At 39.0% G+C, this 24,508-nt stretch overlaps 1 protein-coding gene across 1 annotated transcript in view; it reads right to left on the bottom strand.

Annotated features, from left to right (window-relative positions):
- Positions 1 to 24,508, bottom strand: part of LOC124607315 (jouberin-like) — a 297,391-nt gene that overhangs the window by 113,275 nt on the left and 159,608 nt on the right. The window contains exon 7 of the mRNA XM_047139613.1: positions 16,814 to 16,969. Within this exon, the coding sequence (XP_046995569.1) occupies positions 16,814 to 16,969 (156 nt within the window). The remainder of the gene's footprint in view (positions 1 to 16,813; positions 16,970 to 24,508) is intronic.

Below are 24,508 nucleotides of genomic sequence, written 5' to 3'. Positions count from 1 at the left end.
ACAAGCATTGCACTCTCATTTAAATATATGGCCAAAGACTCAACCTACAGTACTTGTGAAACAAACCCTGTTGTTGAGGACTGTGTGCTACAAAGGGCACAGATTCACCATGAGAAAGGGAAATTCACAGGCGTCTGTTGTCTATTGAGCACTAAGAGACAGATGAGAACCTACATCAACACGAAATCCAGTAGAAGCTGTTTGTGACCGAGAAGACATAGCAGTGTTAAATACTGCAGACCTAAGATCGGCCATACAGGGAAACATTTATTAAAACTATTTAATTCTGTAGTAATGCAGGGAATCAAGCCACAGTAAATTTAATCTGCCATCCTCCATAAATTTTCATGGTGATCTCAATAAAACTTGAATATTGATGATATATACAATAATTTAGGATTTACTGTTAAAGTGAAATTCGCAAGTTTTGTAACAAAGACTTGAATGCTAAAGTCTGAATGCTTTGGTCGGTCTTAATGATTGACATTTCATAAAGAAGCGCACATTAAAATGACAAATGTTTTAAATATCAACTCTGTAACTTCATTTGTTTAAAAGATACAGAAAATTTAAATTATCAGTATTTTCAGGTAAGCATCAGATCACCATTTCCTCCACACAAAACACATTGAACGATGACAGCATGACACCTTATTGAATCATTAGGTAATAGAATATTTGTTGTAAAGTTTTGTGCATAATAGTTACTTTTATTCTTTATTTATTTATCACAATGCACATTGGTGCAAGGCTATTGGCTGTGACATTCAAAGTTAAGAAGGAAATTGTATTGGTTTTATATAAAAGAATTTAATGTTTATTATGTAATGGATATTATTGTTAATTTATTTAGAACAAACTTTGATTATTTAAAGCTTTGATTATTTAAATATGTTAAAATGTAAAATAATGTAGAATAAGATGTAGCCAATCAGATGGATGGCTTCAGGAAAGGGAACTGCCCTAGTTAGTTGAGTGAGGATGTTTGGCGAGCAGGGAAATGCATGAAGTATTCTGCCTGGTCTCTGTGTCAATCCAATACAATTGAAAACATACTTGGAGTCTTGACAGACAAAGTAGTTAAAGGTGGCAAATAGTCTTCTGTGCCAGCCATGCAGTCAAAGAATACCAATGACCAGAATTTTATATCAATAATGTAGATATGTATGTATTTAAAAAATGGAAAGGTTTTACCAGAAGGGCTCCTGTAACCAGATACTAATCACTTAATAAGTGTTGTATTTAAATGTGGTCTAAATGTCTTAAATGATTGGAGTTTCCAAGTCCTAATTTTTAGTAAAAATTAAGTTATTCTTCAGATAAGAAGAATATTTAACACGTTGGGGGCTCACAGACTACTCCAAGCTGGAGATAACAATGAAGTAACTTAAAAGATAAATGAACTCTTGCACATGGAGACCCTGGTATGAAATGAACTGGAAGACAATTAAGTACTACTGGTGCATCAAACAAAAAATTGGGTAGGGAGATCTAGGCAAGAGAGTTAAAGTGCTGATACAAGAAGCCACTTTTAACTAGGCAATATGGCAATAATCAATATGAATGTTCTTGTCTCCAGAAGTAATGATTTTAATAAATCCACCTCTACAAAGACTACATCTGCATTGTTGGGAACACCAACAGTTTACACAGTGATATTTTAAGTTCAAACACAAAGACATTGATACGTAATAACTCTTTGAGCTTGGAGGAGATAAAGAAAGAACTAAGAAAAGAGACAGAAAACTTTTTATTAAAGAACAGGACAGTAACTAATAACTGTGATGACTTCACCACAACAGTAACCAAAAAATTAAATCCCAAATTCCCCAAGTTTTCACCTTCATATGATATTAACCCTGTTTAATTTCTAAAGTAACTTAATGGCATGTTACTTCATTTCTGGTCAGATTTTTAAAAGATACAATTTGTGATAAGTCATCTGATGGGTAATGCTGCACAGCTGGATATGTTAAAGCTAGAAGAATTCACAACTTACAATGATTTCAAAACAGCATTTCAGTCTAACTATTGGAGTGAGGGAGCTCAAAAGAAATTGAGATTAGAATTTTATGATCAAAACAATACAATAGCAGTTCATGGAACAGGTATAGAAATTTTGAGGAATGGCATCTTAACAAATCAAAATATCTAGATGATCCCATACAAGAGGAACATTCATTAGAAGTTGTCATTAACCAATTACCATGGCATGTAAGGGACAAATTGTTAGGGAAGGACTAGGAAAAAGTGAACAACTTATTGGAATACCTAGAACAAGTAGACACAGTGGGAAGGCAGTTGGAGAAATGGTACACAGGCAGCAATACCAACAACCAACAGAGTAATGTTAACAAAGAACCTTGCCCCATTAGAGACAGTGCTATGAATGGAAGAAACAGGGTACACAATGGTCACGATTATAACCATTCATTCAGGGAATGGATACAGAAATGATCACAGTAACACATTTAACAATACAAGTATGAGAGAGAGGCAAAACTGATATGCTTCCAGGGAGAGGTTCAGTCCTCTGTAGAAGTAGAAAACAAGACACAACAAACAATTTGTTAAATGCATTCCTTTGGCTGCCAGTCACAGAAATTAAGATAACTGGAGTAATACATATGACAAGCAAATCGGTACATGCAGAATTGTTCATTGAATTTACATTAACACATACATATTTCAACAAGCAATGTTTGTAGTAGAAGGTTTTAATGTACATACGGTTTTAGGCATAGACTGGTTGTTGGACAACAACATATCATTAAGCTTCCAACAGGAGACAGCCACATTCCCATATGGGCAAAAAGATGACTTGGCTGTAAATCATTTCAAGCAAAGCAACACAGACAGTTTAGGACTCACTTTATTGACAGAAGCTACATTATAACAGAATGAGAAGCACCAAATAGGGGCAGACATGGTACAAGTGAATGAGGCAGACATAACTGATAACATTACAAGTCAAAGAATCTACATATTAAGGAAAAGGAAGATATGATTTCTTTATTCTGCAGACACACAAAAGTATTTTCAACATGCTGAGGTGTTATTAAGACTTTGTTTGTAGGTTGAAGATTAAATCACACAATTCATTTTACAACAGACCCTGCTCAATCAGCTTCAATGAAGCTGTTAGTAGAAAAATAAATTGAAAGAATGGAATATTATAGAAATATCCAACAGCTGTTATAACAAGCCATTAGTTGTTGCAAAAAAAAAAAAAAAAAAAAAAAAAAAACAGATGCTAACATATGTATAGTGTTGGTTGCATGGACTGTAAATAGAACTCCTTACTTCATGGCTCATACCCCTGTAATATACCTAGACGCAAGACTTGTCCCATACATCCTCCCACCACCACCTACTCCAGTCAGGTCACTAACATAACCTATCCCAGGCAGGGCTACCTGAGAAACCAGTCATGTGATCTACAAGCTAAGCTGCAACCACTGTGCCGCAGTCCATGTAGCATGACAACAAACAAGCTGTCTGTCCACTGACAAACTGGGAGCAAGAAACAAGTGGACCACACTGTTGCTGAACACGCTGCCAAACACGATACCCTTCATTTCAATGACTGCTTCACAGCCTGTGCCATATGGATACTGCCCACCAAGGTTGGAACTTTCCCTGCAATACATCCTAAATTCCCGTAACCATCCTGTCCTCAACCTTCGATAGTCACTATCCTCACCCATTCAGCCCCTTCCTTGTTCCAATTCCAGCACTACATGGCTGTCAATCCACCACCACACCCAGTCTTTTCATTTCTCTCCTTTTCTGCCACTCCTCCCTCCCCCCACCCCCCACCTCCCACCTCCCACCATAACCTCTCTTTGGCCAACTGTCTAACCTGCAGCACATTGCTGTCTGCCACCCCCCAACACACTATCCCTCACCCTCCACACCCCATCCCTCTCCTTACCCCCACCCAGTCACCATTCCCATCATGCACTGGTGCTGCTGCTTGCAGTGTGGTTTCAGTTGCCTGATACTGCAGTTGTGTGTGTAAGTTGTGGCGTGTGTGTGTGTGTGTGTGTGTGTGTGTGTGTGTGTGTGTGTGTCATCTATTGTTGATGAAGACCTTAATGGCTAGGCTGAAAGCTTTAATTGTGAGTCTTTTTGTCATGCTTATCTGCGACTCAGCATATCCACTATATGGTGAGTAGCAACTTTCCATTCCATAATATTCCATCCTGGATTTTCCATTGTTTGATGACGTAGTTGTAATATCCACAACATGGCATGAACACCCGAAAACATTGGATGAATTTCAAATAGTCAAAATCGCAACTGGGTAGAAAAGAGGTGAAATTCTGGGGACACATTGTAAACACTATGTGCATTCAGCTGGATGCACACAGATTAGATGTGATCACCAGGTGCTCAGAATGTACTAACAAAAAAACTACTCAAATCATTTTTAGATATGGTAAGATTCTAAAAAAGAATCACTGTCAATCCAATGCTTAATGCACCAAGTTTGATGAGGTTATTGACACAATGTGGAAAAGGCATATAATTTGTCATGAAGAATCTTCAAAAATTAAAAAAAATTGGTAGCATGTCAACTATTGGTTCATTAAATTTGTTGTTGTTATTGCTGCTGTTGTGGTCTTCAGTCCTGAGACTGGTTTGTTGCAGCTCTCCATGCTACTCTATCCTGTGCAAGCCTCTTCATTTCCCAGTACCTACTGCAACCTACATCCTTCTGAATCTGCTTAGTGTATTCATCTCTTGGTCTCCCTCTACGATTTTTACCCTCCATGCTGCCTTCCAATACTAAATTGGTGATCCCTTGATGCCTCAGAACATGTCCTACCAACCGATCCCTTCTTCTGGTCAAGTTGTGCCACAAACTTCTCTTCTCCCCAATCCTATTCAATACTTAGTTATGTGATCTACCCATCTAATATTCAGGATTCTTCTGTAGCAACACATTTCGAAAGCTTCTATTCTCTTCTTGTCCAAACTATTTATCGTCCATGTTTCACTTCCATACATGGCTACACTCCATACAAATACTTTCAGAAATGACTTCCTGACACTTAAATCTATACTCGATGTTAAAAAATTTCTCTTCTTCAGAAACGCTTTCCTTGCCATTGCCAGTCTAAATTTGATATCCTCTCTACTTCGACCATCATCAGTTATTTTGCTCCCTAAATAGCAAAACTCCTTTACTACTTTAAGTGTCTCATTTCCTAATCTAATTCCCTCAGCATCGCCCGACTTAATTTGACTACATTCCATTATCCTCGTTTTGCTTTTGTTGATGTTCATCTTATATCCTCCTTTCAAGACACTGTCCATTCCGTTCAACTGCTCTTCCAAGTCCTTTGCTGTCTCTGACAGCATTACAATGTCATCGGCGAGCCTCAAAGTTTTTATTTCTTCTCTATGGATTTTAATACCTACTCCGAATTTTTCTTTTGTTTCCTTTATTGCTTGCTCAATATACAGATTGAATAACATCGGGGAGAGGCTACAACCCTGTCTTACTCCCTTCCCAACCACTGCTTCCCTTTCATGTCCCTCGACTCTTATAACTGCCATCTGGTTTCTGTACAAATTGTAAATAGCCTTTCGCTCCCTGTATTTTACCTCTGCCACTTTTAGAATTTGAAAGAGAGTATTCCAGTCAACATTGTCAAAAGCTTTTTCTAAGTCTACAAATGCTAGAAATGTAGGTTTGCCTTTCCTTAATCTTTCTTCTAAGATAAGTCGTAAGGTCAGTATTGCCTCACGTGTCCCAGTGTTTCTATGGAATCCAAACTGATCTTCCCCGAGGTCGGCTTCTACTAGTTTTTCCATTCGTCTGTAAAGAATTCATGTTAGTATTTTGCAGCTGTGGCTTATTAAACTGATTGTTCGGTAATTTTCACTTTGCTTTCTTTGGGATTGGAATTATTATATTCTTCTTGAAGTCTGAGGGTATTTCGCCTGTATCATACATCTTGCTCACCAGATGGTAGAGTTTTGTCAGGACTGGCTCTCCCAAGGCCGTCAGTAGTTCCAATGGAATGTTGTTTACTCCCGGAGTGTTGTTTCGACTCACGTCTTTCAGAGCTCTGTCAACTCTTCACGCAGTATCGTATCTCCCATTTCATCTTCATCTACATCCTCTTCCATTTCCATAATATTGTCCTCAAGTACATCGCCCTTGTATAGACCCTCTATATACTCCTTCCACCTTTCTGCCTTCCCTTCTTTGCTTACAACTGGGTTTCCATCAGAGCTCCTGATATTCATACAAGTTGTTCTCTTATCTCCAAAGGTCTCTTTAATTTTCCTGTAGGCAGTATCTATCTTACCCCTAGTGAGATAAGCCTCTACATTCTTACATTTGTCCTCTAGCCATCCCTGCTTAGCCATTTTGCACTTCCTGTCGATCTCATTTTTGAGACGTTTTTATTCCATTTTGCCTGCTTCATTTGCTGCATTTTTATATTTTCTCCTTCCATCAATTAAATTCAATATTTCTTCTGTTACCCAAGGATTTCTACTAGCCCTCGTCTTTTTACCTACTTGATCGTCTGCTGCCTTCACTACTTCATCCCTCAAAGCTACCCATTCTTCTTCTACTGTATTTCTTTCCCCCATTCCTGTCAATTCTTCCCTTATGCTTTCCCTGAAACTCTGTGCAACCTCTGGTTCTTTCAGTTTATCCAGGTCCCATCTCCTTAAATTCCCACCTTTTTGCAGTTTCTTCAGTTTTAATCTACAGGTCATAACCAATAGATTGTGGTCAGAATCCACATCTGCCCCTGGAAATGTCTTACAATTTAAAACCTGGTTCCTAAATCTCTGTCTTACCATTATATAATCTATTTGATACCTTTTAGTATCTCCAGGGTTCTTCCATGTATACAATCTTCTTTCATGATTCTTAAATCAAGTGTTAGCTATGATTATGTTGTGCTCTGTGCAAAATTCTACTAGGCGGCTTCCTCTTTCATTTCTCAGCCCCAATCCATATTCACCTACTACGTTTCCTTCTCTCCCTTATCCTACACTTGAATTCCAGTCACCCATGACTATTAAATTTTCGTCTCCCTTCACTATCTGAATAATTTCTTTTATTTCATCATATATTTCTTCAATTTCTTCATCATCTGCAGAGCTAGTTGGCATATAAACTTGTACTACTGTAGTAGGTGTGGACTTCGTATCTATCTTGGCCACAATAATGCGTACACTATGCTGTTTGTAGTAGCTTACCCGCATTCCTATTTTCCTATTCATTATTAAACCTACTCCTGCATTACCCCTATTTGATTTTGTGTTTATAACCCTGTAGTCACCTGACCAGAAGTTTTGTTCCTCCTGCCACCGAACTTCACTAATTCCCACTATATCTAACTTTAACCTATCCATTTCCCTTTTTAAATTTTCTAACCTACCTGCCCGATTAAGGGATCTGACATTCCACACTCCGATTAAATTTAGCCATTCCTTTTTATACGGTGGTGGATGCATCAGATTATGGTTTGGGTTGTCACATATTCCAAGAATATGTGAGTGATCACACATTAGAGCAAAAACTGATAGTTTTCATGAGTAGAATGTTCACACAACATGAACAAAATTATAGATATATGGAAAAGGAAACATTATCAGTAGTGTGGGCATTCAAGAAATTTAAATATCTACTAGCAGGGTACAAGGCAGTGACAAATACTGACAACAGTGCATTGACATTTTCATTAAAGAACAAACTTCAGCTCAGTAGGTTAGCATGATGGGCTCTCTTTCTGCAAGAATTTTGCTTCACTATTGGGTACATAAAGGGGAAAGATGATATAATACCTGATGCACTGTCTTGACTGCTTATAAGATCTCCAATCAAACGAAAATATAAAGGAAAGGGGCAAACTTGCTGTTTATTTTCTAAAAGTAAATACATATGAAAAAGACATAACATTTTTTTTGCAAAAACTTAGAAAGTCAACAATGGAAGGACAGTCACTTTCAGTTACATATTGATGCCTTATGTCAAAGTCATACTAATATAAAGAATAATAGGAAATTGTAGAAAGGAATACTGTCTCATAGAAAACACAACTCACATAGATAGTTACTATGCATCCCACAAAATAGCATTAATTTAATAACTTGGTATGTAAACATAGTATATGCTCATTTCAGCCCAAAAAGGTATAAATTGCATACAAAGAAATTTTTCTGCTTTAAGAATCTGAATTGCCTAGTTAGAAAACTCCTGAGTGCCTGTGAAATTAAGGTACAAACAGTTGGTGCCCACCCAGCTTTGTATCCCGTCAGTCCATGCAATTTCTGGGGCATATCGGCGATGGACTTTTACGGTCCACTGCCCTGAGGCTGGGCAGGAATGACATATACATTTATAGGGTTGGAATGCTAGGCAAAACTTACAAAATTATGCCCACTAAAGGAGGCAACATCTCATAATGAAACTAAGAGATCATTTCAAAAATGTAGGTACCCCAAAATGTTTGCTTTCAGATAATGGAATACAGTTTCTAGCCAGGCAGTTTAAAGAATTTTTGGCCTGGAAAGGCATCTACATTTACATAGATACTCCACAAGCCATGATACAGTGTGTGATGGAGGGTACTTTCTGCCACTACTTGTCATTTCCCCCTGTTCCATTCACAAATAGAGCAAGGGGAAAACGATTGTCGGTAGACCTCTGTATGAGCCCCAATTTCTCATATCTTATTCTCATAGTTCTTAGGCACAATGTATGTTGGTGGCAGTAGAATCATTCGACAGTCAGCTTCAAATTCCAGTTCTCTACATTTTCTCAGTCATGTTTCTGAAAAAGAATGTTGACTTCCCTCCAGGAAATCCCATTTGAGTTCTCGAAGCATCTCCGTAACACTTGCACATGTGATAACAAATCTAGCTGTCCGCCTCTGAATTGCTTTGATGTCTTCCTTCGGCCTGACCTGGTACAAATGCAAACACTAAGCAGTACTCAAGAATAGGTTACAGCAGCATCCTATAGGCAGTCGTGTTTACAAGTGAACTAGTCTTTCCTAAAATTCTCCCCATAAACCGAAGTTGACCATCTGCCTTCCCTACCACAGTTTTCACATGCTTGTTCCACCTCATATTACTTTGCAATGTTATGCCCAGATATTTAAATGACTTGACTATGTCAAGCAGATAACTAGTAGTACTGTATCGAAACATTAAGAAATGATTCATATAATAAATTCTAAATATCATCTGCAAAGTAACATTGCAGAAAGGGTCATCGACTCATACCTGTCAAACAGGAAACAGAAAGTTGTAGTGGATAGTCAAAATGGAGTCCCATTATCTTCAGAATGGGGTACCATCACATGTGGAGTGCCCCAAGGCTCAGTTCTAGGCCCCCTACTTTTTATTATCTTTATAAATCATCTGCCTCTCTGTATGGAATATTGTAGATTCACCATTTTTGTTGATAACACTACACTACTTATTGATAATTCAGTAGATAAACTAGAGGAAACAGCAAATAAGGTTTTAAGTGAAACAGTGAACTGGTTTAACATTAATGGACTTTCTTTAAATTACACTAAAACAAACTATGTTCAGTTCCACACATCATTTAAAGATGAAGAAATAGTAGCTAAAACAGGTAAGCAGGTGATAACCAGGGTGGATACCTCAAAATACCTAGGCTTCGATACTGACAGCAAACTGAACTGTTCAAACAACAGCCTGGATCTATGCAAAAGACTGAGTTCAGCAACTTACACATTATGCACTGGTTCTTCTTATAGAAGTATGGAAACCAGGAAGTCAGCCTTATTTTCACACCTTCGTGGCATATGGAATTATACTTTGGGGTAATCAGTCACTGGCTAAAAAAGTACTGCGTGCACAAAAAAAGAGGCATAAGGATCATGTGTGGATTCCATCCTAGAGCCACATGCAGGAATCTTTTTAAGAGACTTGGAATCCTTACATCCACTGTACACTATAAATTCTCATTGATGTGCTTCATAAGGAAAGAAAAATCATTTTTGAACTGAATAGTGAGTATCATAGTCATGAGCTGAGAAGAAAACATGATATCTGCTGTTGTTGTTGTAGTCTTCAGTCTAGGGACTGGTTTGATGCAGCTCTCCATGCTACTCTATACTGTGCAAGCTTTTTCATCTCCCAGTACCTACTGCAGCCTACATCCTTTTGAATCTGCTTAGTGTATTCAACTCTTGGTCTCCCTCTATAATTTTTACCCTCCACGCTGTCCTCCAATACTAAATTGGTGATCCCTTGATGCCTCAGAACATGTCCTACCAACCGATCCCTTCTTCTAGTCAAGTTGTGCCACAAACTTCTCTTCTCCCCAATTCTATTCAATACCTCCTCATTAGTTATGTGATCTACCCATCTAATCTTCAGCATTCCTCTGTAGCACCACATTTCGAAAGCTTCTATTGTCTTCTTGTCTACACCATGTATCATCCACGTTTCACTTCCATACATGGCTATACTCCATACAAATACTTTCAGAAACGACTTCCTGACACTTAAATCTATACTCAATGTGAACAAATTTCTCTTCTTCAGAAAAGCTTTCCTTGCCGTTGCCAGTCTACATTTTATATCCTCTCTACTTCGACCATCATCAATTATTTTGCTCCCCAAATAGCAAAACTCATTTACTACTTTAAGCGTCTCATTTGCTAATCTAATTCCCTCTGCATCACCCGATTTAATTCAACTACATTCCATTATCCTCGTTTTACTTTTGTTGATGTTCATCTTATATCCTCCTTTCAAAACACTGTCCATTCCATTCAGCTGCTCTTCCAGGTCCTTTTCTGTCTCTGACAGAATTACAATGTCATCGGCGAACCTCAAAGTTCTTATTTCTTCTTCATGGATTTTAATTCCCACTCCAAATTTTTCTATTGTTTCCTTTACTGCTTTCTCAATATACAGATTGAATAACATCAGGGATAGGCTATGTCCCTGTCTCATTCCCTTTCCAACCACTGCTTCCCTTTCATGCCCCTCGACTCTCATAACTGTCATCTGGTTTCTGTACAAATTGTAAATAGCCTGTCGCTCCCTGTATTTTATCCCTGCCAGCCTCAGAATTTGAAAGAGAGTATTCCAGTCAACATTGTCAAAAGCTTTCTCTAAGTCTACAAATGCTAGAAACATAGGTTTGCCTTTCCTTAATCTATTTTCCAAGATAAGTCGTAGGGTCAGTATTGCCTCATGTGTTCCAACATTTCTACGGAATCCAAACTGATCTTCCCCGAGGTTGGCTTCTACCAGTTTTTTCATTAGTCTGTAAATAATTCATGTCAGTATTTTGCAGCCATGGCTTATTAAACTGATAGTTCAGTAATTTTCACAACTGTCAACACCTGCTTTCTTTGGGATTGGAATTTGCTAATTGGAGTGTTCGCTATGAACAGGCAAATCTAAGTATGATACAGAAAGATGTCCATTTCTCTGGCTGTAAAATTTTTAACACCCTCCCTTCAAGAATTAAGTGTTTGGTAGAATACGAGCTCTTGTTTAAAAAAAACTTTACGGCAGTTCCTATTACAAGGATCATTTTATACGATAGAGGAGTTCCTGAACTACAGTGTTTAGAATTTCTTGTATTGTTAACTGCAAATATATGCCAAAATCTATATTTATAATCCTGTCTATTTTTTATTGTAAACACATAGTTTGCAATATTTATTTTCTGTAACACTTATTATTTTGTAATATTTATTTATCTCTCAAAATTGATTTTTTGTAATAGAACCTAAGTTACTGTTTACTGTAATATGAAATCATTTTGTTTTGTTTACATGTGCTGCCATAGATTTCGAACATGTTCCATATCCTATGATATTGTCACAACATGGATCACTGGAACAAGAAATAAATAAATAAATGTGTGAGTTGGGCAAGCTTTGTTGGACTTATTGCGTGGGTAGACATTCAAACTGGTCAGATATGGTGAGAGAATTTGAAAAGGTATTAAATTAGTTGCCACATTCAGTTACAAAGGTTTCCCCAATGGAAATAGTAGGAGAACAAATAGGAGGACAATCCCTCCTAAAGAGGGTTGAATGGCAACAAGAGGATGTTGGTACACAAGAGTCATGGAACAATAATGTGAATCATTTGCAAATGAGAGAGGCTGAGAGAAGGAGAAACAGATGAGAGAAAGATACACCCATACAGCACGAAGTGGGCAATTTGGTTACTGTCAGGAGTCACAAATAGAGAGACAAATGTGAAAAAATTATAAGCAAACCTCACCCTTTATGTGAGGGACCATTCTTATTAATAACAGATGCTGCACCCAAAAACAGTCATTTTAATTTGTAAAGAGACACTCTTCTCTAGCATTACTTCTCCTCAACAGAAGTAGGTGATACAAAAAAAATATTTATGAATTTTCAAACAGGTTAATATTATCTCAACTGTTTTTTCTAAAAGAATTACATATGATTTTGTACATGATGTATTATATTTCAGGCTAAAACGTATAAAAAGAAATTACTTTATTTTTGTTCTTACAGTCAATATGTACTAACTCTGTAAGTACAGTTAAAATTACTTTTCTTTTAGAAACATTTGAAATTATGAAATACCTGGTACACTTAAAATTCCTTTTATTAATTTAACAATCAGATAGTATTTATTATGTTTTCTTCTGCATTCATTCATAAAATGATGATATAATTGGTGGAAATTCATTTGTCATAAAATTTGTAAACTCTTTGGAATATTCTTAGTAGTGCAGAATGGAGTAGTAGTGGGCATGCCTCTGATGTGATCAGACATGTTTTTATGTTTGGCAATAACAATGCAATTTTCGAGTTTGAACTGGAAATTGTAAAGACAGTGTGATATAGAAAATTTTGAAAGAAGTAAAAATTACAGAAACAGAAATTACTTTTCAGGCAATTCTTTCAAAAGTTATCACATCAATTGGAACCATGAGAACCTTTTATATCAAAAAAATTTCAGCTTCAAGAATCAACCCCTAGACATGAAGAACTGGAGCCAGCTACAAGAAAAGAAGATAAGTAAAAAGTTTATGGTAAATCTTACTCCTCTCAGAGCTTATTAAAAGAGTAAATTATGGAGTGAGTGACAACCAACAAATGATGTGCGGGAGGAGTAGATTACAAGCGGTGGCGTTCTGGGATCAGTTGACTGATAATAAATTTGTGTCTGTTGCAGAAGAAGGGACAGTGGTTTGTGCTATTTGCAGTTTATATATAAATGAATTTCTAATCATGCAAAGAAAGAAGACCAGTGACTGCCCAACAAAATTGTATCAACAGTAACAAGGTACTACCAACAATGATGAAATGGATCAAATGAAAGAGGTCTTTACATCTACAACCAGGAACATCAAAAAGGAAAGATAAGTACAAACTATTTGTGAAGTTAATTTGTTTATGGACTCACGTGCTTGTTACAAAGTGAACAGAGACAAGAGTAGGAGGGAAGTAGAAGTGAAAGCTGTAGGGCCCATTCGGGATGTGTCTGAACCAAGAGAAATCATAGTCAGCAAAGAAACAGTAAAAACTGATATTTTGCAGTAAATTTTAACAAAACTGGAGAAAATGAAGACAGATAACAATAGCAAATTTAGTGCAGGTAATGATCAGGTAACTGAAAAAATGGGCTACCAGAGGGATTAAAAAGTGTGAATGAAAAAAATGGATGTTTTAGAAAATGAATTTATTGTTTTGGAAAATAGTTGATAGTTGAATCAGTAGAACAATCAAAGAATGTTGATCACTTCAGAATTGGACAGGCCATAGAGGTAAAAATGGAGCAAAACATTTAACATACACTCCTGGAAATGGAAAAAAGAACACCTTGACACCGGTGTGTCAGACCCACCATAGTTGCTCCGGACACTGCGAGAGGGCTGTACAAGCAATGATCACACGCACGGCACAGCGGACACACCAGGAACCGCGGTGTAGGCCGTCGAATGGCGCTAGCTGCGCAGCATTTGTGCACCGCCGCCGTCAGTGTCAGCCAGTTTGCCGTGGCATACGGAGCTCCATCGCAGTCTTTAACACTGGTAGCCTGCCGCGACAACGTGGACGTGAACCGTATGTGCAGTTGACGGACTTTGAGCGAGGGCGTATAGTGGGCATGCGGGAGGCCAGGTGGACGTACCGTCGAATTGCTCAACACGTGGGGCGTGAGGTCTCCACAGTACATCGATGTTGTCGCCAGTGGTCGGCGGAAGGTGCACGTGCCCGTCGACCTGGGACCGGACCGCAGCGACGCACGGATGCACGCCAAGACCATAGGATCCTACGCAGTGCCGTAGGGGACCGCACCGCCACTGCCCAGCAAATTAGGGACACTGTTGCTCCTGGGGTATCGGCGAGGACCATTCGCAACCGTCTCCATGAAGCTGGGCTACGGTCCCGCACAACGTTAGGCCGTCTTCCGCTCACGCCCCAACATCGTGCAGCCCGCCTCCAGTGGTGTCGCGACAGGCGTGAATGGAGGGACGAATGGAGTCGTGTCGTCTTCAGCGATGAGAGTCGCTTCTGCCTTGGTGCCAATGATGGTCGTATGCGTGTTTGGCGCCGTGCAGGTGAGCGCCACAATCAGGACTGCATACGACCGAGGCACACAGGGCCAACACCCGGCATCATGGTGTGGGGAGCGATCTCCTATACTGGCCGTACACCACTGGTGATCGTCGAGGGGACACTGAATAGTGCACGGTACATCCAAACCGTCATCGAACCCATCGTTCTACCATTCCTAGACCGGCAAGGGAACTTGCTGTTCCAACAGGACAATGCACGTCCGCATTTATCCCGTGCCACCCAACGTGCTCTAGAAGGTGTAAGTCAACTACTCTGGCCAGCAAGATCTCCGGATCTGTCCCCCATTGAGCATGTTTGGGACTGGATGAAGCGTCGTCTCACGCGGTCTGCACGTCCAGCACGAACGCTGGTCCAACTGAGGCGCCAGGTGGAAATGGCATGGCAAGCCGTTCCACAGGACTACATCCAGCATCTCTACGATCGTCTCCATGGGAGAACAGCAGCCTGCATTGCTGCGAAAGGTGGATATACACTGTACTAGTGCCGACATTGTGTATGCTCTGTTGCCTGTGTCTATGTGCCTGTGGTTCTGTCAGTGTGATCATGTGATGTATCTGACCCCCGGAATGGGTCAATAAAGTTTCCCCTTCCTGGGACAATGAATTCACGGTGTTCTTATTTCAATTTCCAGGAGTGTATATTGCATATTTTTATTCACTACTGTCTTTTGGGGTAATGTTTTGAACTAACTCCTCACTTAAGCAGAATGTGTGTGGTTCACACATGTAGCCTACATCTTGAAACCATTTATTTAAGCAGCTGGGAATATTAACCACTCCTCACAGCATATTTATTCACTTATAAATTTTCTTATCAATAATTATTTCAATTTGAAGTAACAGATATAGTCACTAGTACAACATTAGAAGGATAAATGATCTGCATTACCCTTTAATGAAGCTAACTTTTCCACAGAAAGGGGGGACTATAAAACTTTCTGGCAATTTACTGCTGGAAATAAGATGTCTGAAGGATAGGAAACCTGTTTTCAAGTGTAGATTAAAAAGGTATTTGTCCTTAACAACTCCTTCTACACCATACAGTAATTGTTGAAGAGGAATAATATTTTTTACGGAAAACTGTGTAAATGGCCACTATGCAATCATATAATTATTTCTCTCATGTTTTGGTGTATATGTATGTGTGTTCTATGTTTGTTTTATTGCCATGTTCCACATCATAATGTTTATAGTTATTATTACCCATTTAACAAGTAATTAACTAACTAAATAACTGACAGCTCACCTAACTTTCCTCAGGTGACAGACATGATGAGTGTATATGACAAATAGCTTGTGAGATGAGAGTAATAAGCAGGTCATAATTTTCTGAGATGTAATGTAACAGTATTAGTTTTCTAAATCAGATGTAATGTAAAGCTGTGCTTGGCCCAAATGTTGGCTTGAACACCACAGTGAACTGCTAGACATAGGCTATTGGTGGTGGTATGCCTTTACCTTCCTCTGGCCTCTGAATAGATTTACTCTGATAGTTATTGAGGAACTCTGGATGGATTCTGAACCATATTGTAACTCTGAATTTTTATCATTTACAAAGTAATGTCAGAGATATAAAATCAGTACATGACCAAATAAATCATAGGACTGAGTGGGGAATATACCCAGACCTTACAGACCACTGAATATGTAGTCTGGTACTTATCCACTGATCCATCGAGCAACACTAGTAACTGTTTAACATAGATGTTAACACCCCTGGCAAACTAGCTCAAAGCTTGTGTGAACTGTGAACAAATTCTCAGCAAACAACAAGGAAGTCATGGTTATAAACATCTGAACAAGAGAAAATGAATGACATTTTTACTACACAGGACTGAAAGCAATAGTAAAATCACCACTGTGTTACCATCTAGGCTACCTTACAGCATTTGTGCTCAAGACAACTATTGTACTCTGTGTTTATAAATGACAAACAATTTACTCCTACTTCCATATCATTTCCTGATCATTTCTTTCTATTTTCTTTTCTCCTTTTACAATGCCTCTAATAACCTTGATGCTGATGATGTGCTTAATAATTGCTCTGTTGGTGTTTCCAGTGTTTCACTCCGCTTTTGAAGGACACACACCATAATTAAAGATGTTCACATATTTCAGAATAAAAGGTTTCACTTACATTCACATTCAGTTTACATTTGAATATAATTCACAGTTAAATATTTTAATATGATTTTAGTGCATAAGATTTCTTCAAACCTGCAGAGGTCTATATGATCCACTCTCAATGTTCCACAGACATGCCGTACTGTCTGAAGAAGCAGAAAGTAGGAGATTATCGTTATGAGACCAGCTGATATTGTACACAAGTCCCTGATGACCAGTAAGGTTAAAAATTTTATTCCCACTTGCTATCTGAAACATGAAAAGACAAAAAAAAATGTTTTAGATTGCACTTAAAGTAAAAGTATTGTTAATGTTGAATATTGGATCCAGTTACAAATATTCCACTTGAACATAAATCTCAGGATGAATATAATAAATTTTTTTGAGAAAGAAAAGCTTATGTCCATAAAGCAGCATGGTTTTAGAAAACATCACTCATGTGAAACTCAGCTTGCCCTGTTGTTGCATAATATCCTGTGAACCATGGATGAGGGGCAATGGGGGGATTTCATATTTCTAAAGTTCTTGGAAACATTTGACATGGTGTCCCACAGCAGACAGTTAACTAAGATCTCAGCATACAGAATAAATATCAAGATACATGAGTGAGTTGAAGACTTTCTAAGTAATACAATCCAGCATAGAGCATCATCAAGTCTGGCCCCACAGAAGTGTGACACAACCATTCTTTATCTCCCTATATATACATGATCTGATGACAATATTATGAAAAGGATAGATTGCCACTCACCATATAGAAGAGGTTCTGAGTCACAGATAGGCACAATTAAAAGACTGCTAAACATTTAAGATTCAAGCAAAAAGGCCTTCTTCATGGATAGAAAACACACACAAGCACAACCTACACACACATGACCACCATCCCCAGCCACTGTTGCTGGACTGCGGACTGCAACTGTGTCTGACAGGAGCAGCAATCTTGGACAATTGGTCAGGCTACAAAGGAGACCTGGCATGGGGGTGGGGTGGGGGGAAGGATTAGTGGGGCAGGGATTAAAAAAGTATGCTGCTTGTGGGAGCATTAAAAATGTGGTGGGAATAGGATAAGGTTGTTAGGTGCAGAGTTGGGTGGCTGTCAGGTACTGGTGGAAAGGAAGGGGGGGAGGGGGGGGGGGAGGGGGAGGGATGGGTAGGAGACTGGAAAAGAAGATAAGCAGAAAAGGAAAAAAGACTTGTGGATGTATTGGTGGAACAGAAAGCATGTGTAGTGCTGGACTGGGAGCAGGGAAGGGGATAAGTAGGTGAAGCAGAGGAAGCAGTGAAGGTTGAAGCGAGGGGGATAATGGGAAAGAAGAAATATTATAAGGAGAGTTCCCACTTGTGCAGTCCAGAAAAGCTGGTGTTGGTAGGAAGGATCCAACTATGTTGGGCAGCATGTTCAGCAGCTGGATGGTCCAGCTGTCTCTTGGCCACAGTTTGGCAGTGGCTATTCATGCATACCAAGAGTTTGTTAGCTGTTATACCAATGCAGAAAGCAGCACAGTTCTTGTAGTTTAGTTCGTAGTCCTCCCTTTGATAAGACATGAAATGCCTGTGACAGGACTGGTGCAGGTGGTGCTGGTGCTGGTGGTGGTTGTGGTGGTGGTGGGAGGATGTATGGGACAGGTCTTGCATATAGGTCTACTGCATAGGTTTGGTGGGTGGTGAAATCCACTGTAGGAGGGGTGGGGAGGATAGTAAGGATAATTTTCATTTCAGGGCAATGTGATTCAGTTGCTCCAGTCCTGGGTGGTACTGAGTCATGAGAGAAGTGGGGTCTGAGAGGTTGTTGGTGACTGGAGAGAAATAGCATGGGAGGTTTGTTTCTGCTCAAGATTGGGAGGATAGTTTCAGTCTGCGAAGTCCCTCAATGAGACCCTTGGCACATTCGGAGAAGGACTGCTCATCACTATAGACGAGACACTCATGCGTGGCTAGGCTTTATGGAAGGGGCTTATTGGTATGGAATGGATAGCACCAGTTGTATCGGAGGTATTGTTAGTGGTTGGTAAGTTTGGTGTGGATGAAGGTATTGAAGTAGCCATCCTTGCTGTAGGGGTCAATGTCAAGAAACATGGCTTGTTGAGTTGAGGAAGTCCAAGTGAAGCAAATGGTAAGGTATTGAGGTTCTAAAGGAATGTGGATAGGAGGGTCTATACCCTCGGTCTAGATTACATAGATGCCATCAGTTAATTGGAACCAGGTGAAACATTTGGAACTCTGGATGGTTAGGAAGGAATACTCAAAATGGCCCATGAATAGGTTGGCATAGGATGATGCAATGTGGGTGCCCATTGCTGTATCATGGATATGTTAGCAGGTGATTCCTTCAAAGTAGAAGTAACTGCAAATGAGGATATAGTAGGTCATAGTGACCAGAAAGGACGTTGTAGGTCTGAAGTCAGTCAGGCATTGGAAAAGGTAATGTTCAATATCAGCTAGGCCATTGGCATTGGGGATGTTAGTGCAGAGGGAAGTGGCATCAACGGTGATGAGCATGGCATAATGTGGTTAAGGAACAGGAACTGCAGAGAGCCAATGAAGAAAATTATTGGTGTCTTTTATATAGGAGTGTATGTTATTGATAATAAACTGATGGTGATGATCCATGAGAGCAGAGATTATCTCTTTGGGGCACAATAACCAGTCACAGGTGGGCATCCTAGGTTGTTCGGGTTATGGACTTCAGGAAGCAGTTAGAAGGCAGGAGTGTTGGAGGTGTGGATAGGGGGAGAGAGAGAGAGAGAGAGAGAGAGAGAGAGAGAGACTCAGGGGTGAGGTTCTGGGACAGACCTAATGATTTGAGGAAAGACTGGAGACCTTGTTGGATTTCTGGAATGGGGTACTGTGTCAGATTTTGTAGGCGAATGAATTTGACAGCTGGTGGAGTCCTTCCACCAGGTAATCCTTGCGGTCCAAAACCATAGTGGTAGAGTCTTTGTGAGCAGGTCAACTTCATTTGTTGGAGGAGTTTAGTAAATTGTAGCTCGTCTACAAAGACAACCATCTACAGAAACTCGTATGAGCTGTTCTGGAGTAGTGCTCATATCTGGGATCCCTACCTGGTCAGATTAAAGAAAGGCATTGAAGCAATTCAGATGCGTGGTGCTAGATTTGTTACCAGCAGGTTCGATCAATGTGCAGTTGTTACTGAAATGCTTTGTGATCTCAAATGGGAATCCCTCAAGGGAAAATAATGCTCTTTTCATGAAACACTATCAAGAAAATTTACAGAACAGGCATATACAGATGACTGCAGAACAATTCTATGGTCACCAATGTACATTTTGCATAAAGACCACAAAGGCATGATAACAGAAATTAGAGTCATTATGGAGGCATACACACAGATGTTTTTCCCTCACTCTATTTGTGAGTGCAATAGGAAAGTAAATCTCTGGTAGTGATATATGGTAGCCTCCACCATACACCACATGGTGGCTTGGAGAATACATATTTACGTATTGATGTAGAAGGTGGATTATCTAGGAGAAAGGGGACTACAATAGGTGAGAATCAGAGAAGCAGGCATAGACAAAAATGGAGATGGATGGAAGCATAGTAGAATGTACACTATGTGATCAAAAGTATCCAGACACCCCCAAATACATATGTTTTTCATACCAGGTACATTTTGCTGCCACCTACTGCCAAGTACTCCATATCAGCAACCTCAGTAGTCATTAGACACCATGAGAGAGCAGAATGGGGCACTCTGCAGAACTCATGGACTTTGGACGTGGTCAGGTGGTTTGGTGTCACTTGCCTCATATGTTTGTACGTGAGATTTCCACACTCCTAAACATCCCTAGGTCCACAGTTTCCAATATGATCTGAAGTGGAAATGTGAAGGGACATGTACAGCACAAAAACGTACAGGCCAACCTCCTCTGTTGACTGACAGAGACTGCTGACAGTTAAAGAGGGTCATAATATGTAATAGGCAGACATCTATCCAGACCATCACACAGGAATTCCAAACTGCATCTGGATCCACTGCAAGTACTATGACAATTAGGCTGGAGATGAGAAAACTTGGATTTTGTTGTCAAACAGCTGCTCATAAGCCACACGTCACACCGGTAAATGACAAACAATGCCTCACTTGGTGTAAGGAGCATAAACATTGGATGAATGAACAGTCAAAAAATGTTGTGTGGAGTGATGAATCACGGTACACAATGTGGTGAACTGATGGTAGGGTGTGGGTATGGTGAATGCCAGGTGAACATCATCTGCCAGCGTGTGTAGTGCCAACATTAAAATTTGGTGGCAGTGATGTAATGGTGTGGTCATATTTTTCAAGGAGGGAGCTTGCACCCCTTGTTGTTTTGCATGGCACTATCACAGCACAGACCTACATTGATGTTTAAAGCACCTTCTTGCTTCCCACTGTTGAAGAGCAAATTCGGGGATGGCAACTGAATCGTTCAATGTGATCAAGCATCTGCTCATAATGCTTGGCCTGTGTCAGAGTGGTTACAGGACTATAACATCCCTGTAATGGATTGGCCTGCACAGGGTCCAGGCCTGAATCCTATAGAACACCTTTGGGACGTTTTGGAACACCAAATTCATGCCAGGCCTCACTGACTGACATCAATACCTCTCCTCAGTGCAGCACTCTGTGTAGAATGAGCTGCCATTCCCCAAGAAACCTTCCAGCTCCTGATTGAACGTATGCCTGCGAGACTGGAAGCTGTCATCAAGGCTAAGGATCGGCCAACACCATACTGAATTCAAACATTACCAATGGAGAGTGCACCATGATCTTGTTAAGTTATTGTCATTCAGGTGTCTGGATACTCTTGATCACATAGTGAATATAGCTGAAGAATGATGAAGAAATGCTGACAATGGATCAAAATGTGCTTAGTAGTATAGTGCATGGTAAGAGAAGTGAAAGAATGCAAAATACGTAAACTAAAAATAGAACAATAAAAATGTTTGTATTCTCACTTCTGTTTTAGTATTAAATAACAGCATATTTTGAGTAAGACCTCTCATAATAGCTGTGTAATAATTTAGACACCAGATAGCGCATCACGAATGCTAAACTTACCAAATAAAATCAAATTACACCTAGAACCAGAATCTGACTCTCCACCTCAAGTATTCTCACATTATCCTCTAAAGACGTTATTTCTTTATCTTTCAGTCTTCTGAAGAAGAATGCCAAATGTAGACTTCAGTAACCCATCTGGCTCATTATCCACAAAGTTATCATCAGTGAATGTCTTGAGCAAGACAATAACTTGGTCCCTCTGTGCTATATTTCTGGCCACTTACAGTTTTATGGTACAAACCACAGAAGACATTGTTTAAAAAATGCACCCTTGAATGTTTGCTCGAACATCTAATTCTGTACATCTACAAATACAGTCTGCAAAATACTATGAAGTGAATGGCAGAGAGTTCTTAGTATGGCCTACATGTTAGGGTTTCTGCCCATTTAAATAACATAGTAAGTCTGGGAAGAATGATGCCTAAAGGCCTCTGTGCATGCTGTAATTGGTCTAATTTTGTCTTCAAGGTCCCTCAGAGAGCAATATACAGGGGGCTGAAGAATGGAGATGTAATCCTCAAATTACTACAAAGAATTGTGTTCCTCACAAATGAGGAGATAGTGCCAGAGGAAGCTACCCTGCACATATCAAAATAGTTTTTCTGGCATTTGGATAGATCATGTCATTAGTTAACAATTGTTAAAATCTCAGATAAGTGGTATTTCCTATTTGCCATCTTCAATTGTTTATAAAATGACATTCATTTTGAGTTGTCAAGGGTCTCAGTGCCTGACTGAGTTGTCACATCTAAAGTACTGGATTGTAAAGTCTGTTACTGCCTGCAAATAGCATTGTATTTTATTTTCAATTTATTTTCAATGTTGTCTACCAAAATGTACACAGTATGTTATTCCTTCTAACTTCAACATTGTTTTAGTGACTTATAATATAAATCTAACATAATCCCAACATTTGTCATAATTATGAAAGTTAACATACTGAAATATTGAAAAGCATGAAGCTGATCATTAAGTGAATAGAAAATGAAAATAATAGCGAAGACCATTTGTACACTATAGTTGATAAAACATATTCCTGCTTGCAGAAAAGGTGCACACACATATTTGTGCAGCCAAGTCTAACAACTGTTCCTGTTATACTTTATTCAATGTAGATATTAACAGAGATTTTTTTTTTTTAAATTTGCTAATTATTTCTATTACACAGACACAGTGTGTGGATGACTATACATATGACCAAAGCAAGTCTTCAAGGGAAAAAAAACAAAATCACTCTTCTGAATGTAATATGCAGGAGGAGATTAGTGTTTAACGTCTCGTCGACAAGGTCACTGGAGAGAGCACAAGCTCAGTTTAGGGAGGAATGGGGAAAGAAATCAATCATGCCCTTTCAAAGGAACCATCACAGCATTTGCTTGAAGTGATTTAGGGAAATCATGGGAAACCTAAATCAGAATGGCCAGACGGAAATGTTGTCCTCCCGAATGCAAGTCCAGTGTGCTAACCACTGCACCACCTTGCTCGGTTGAATGTAATATGAAAATCAGTATGTTGGCTTGGTTATTTGGGCAGAAAACTATGTAACAAAGATCAAAGCAGAAACAAAATAAAATACAGTCTGCCAAAAGCAAGAAAAGTATTTCTGAAAACAGAAATTTGTTAACACTGAATTAAATTTATATGTTGAGAAGTCTTTTATGAAGGTAATTTTCAGGAGTGCAGCCTTGTATCAAATTGAAACATGGATGTTAAGCAATTTGGACAAGAAGAGAGTAGCAGATTTTGAAATATAGTACTAAAGAAGAATATTGAATGTTTGATGGTAGATTAGATGATTAATGAGAAAGTATTGGATGGGATTCAGGAAAAAAGAAATGTGTCACACAGCTTGAATAAAAGAAGGGATTTGCTAATAGATCACATCTTGAGGCATCAAGGGACCATCAATTTATTAATGGAGGAAGTGTGAGCAGCAAAAATGGTAAATGGAGACCAAGGCTTCACTGCAGTTAACAGATAGGATGTACGCTAGAGTAGTTATGTAAAAATGAAGAGATTTACACAGGTTAGAATAGTGTGGAAAGCTGCATCAAATCAGTTTTCAGGCTAAAGACCACAACAACAAAAACATGAAATTATAAAATAGTGAATATAAAAGAGTGTGCCTTAAAGAGTTCTGTGAGATTTTCAGCAGTTCAAAACAGAAACTTTGTACAGTTAAAATCAGTCTGAAAATGAGAGATTATGGTGATGACGATGATTTTTGGTAATAAAGGATGAGGAGGAAACTTCTTATCAACTCACTTTGATTAGAGAGGTAAACATCCAACTGCTTCTAACAAAACTGCTGAATGTCAGTTAGGATATGTCAGGGATCATGTAAGAAGTTTCCAAAGCATAAGAGTCATTCCTGTAGTAATATTCCTAATGATGCATCTATAAAAATAGTGAACTGTAGAGCTAAGATAAAAAAGTAGTCGTATGGCACTTTTGGAAATGTTTTTGTGTCCTTTGTATACAATGGAACATTTCCTTCACAAACTGTGAGAGTTTTGTGTTCAAGTGAAACTGATAAGTATAGGTGACTGTTATTGGTGTGTTTAATTTGGTATCACATTTGTGTTGGATAATGTGAAAAAAAGAAAAGGGTCTCAGAGCACAGCCTGTTCCTCTAGAATACAGCTGAGATGTATCAACAGTATGAAAATAATGTTAGGAGAGAAGCATACATTCTGCATCATAGGATCTATTCCAAGGTCTTC

The sequence above is a fragment of the Schistocerca americana genome, chromosome 3, assembly GCF_021461395.2.
Source record: "Schistocerca americana isolate TAMUIC-IGC-003095 chromosome 3, iqSchAmer2.1, whole genome shotgun sequence".
NCBI lineage: Eukaryota > Metazoa > Arthropoda > Insecta > Orthoptera > Acrididae > Schistocerca > Schistocerca americana.
Note: the sequence above shows the minus strand (reverse complement) of the source record. Positions and strands in the feature narration are given on the sequence as shown.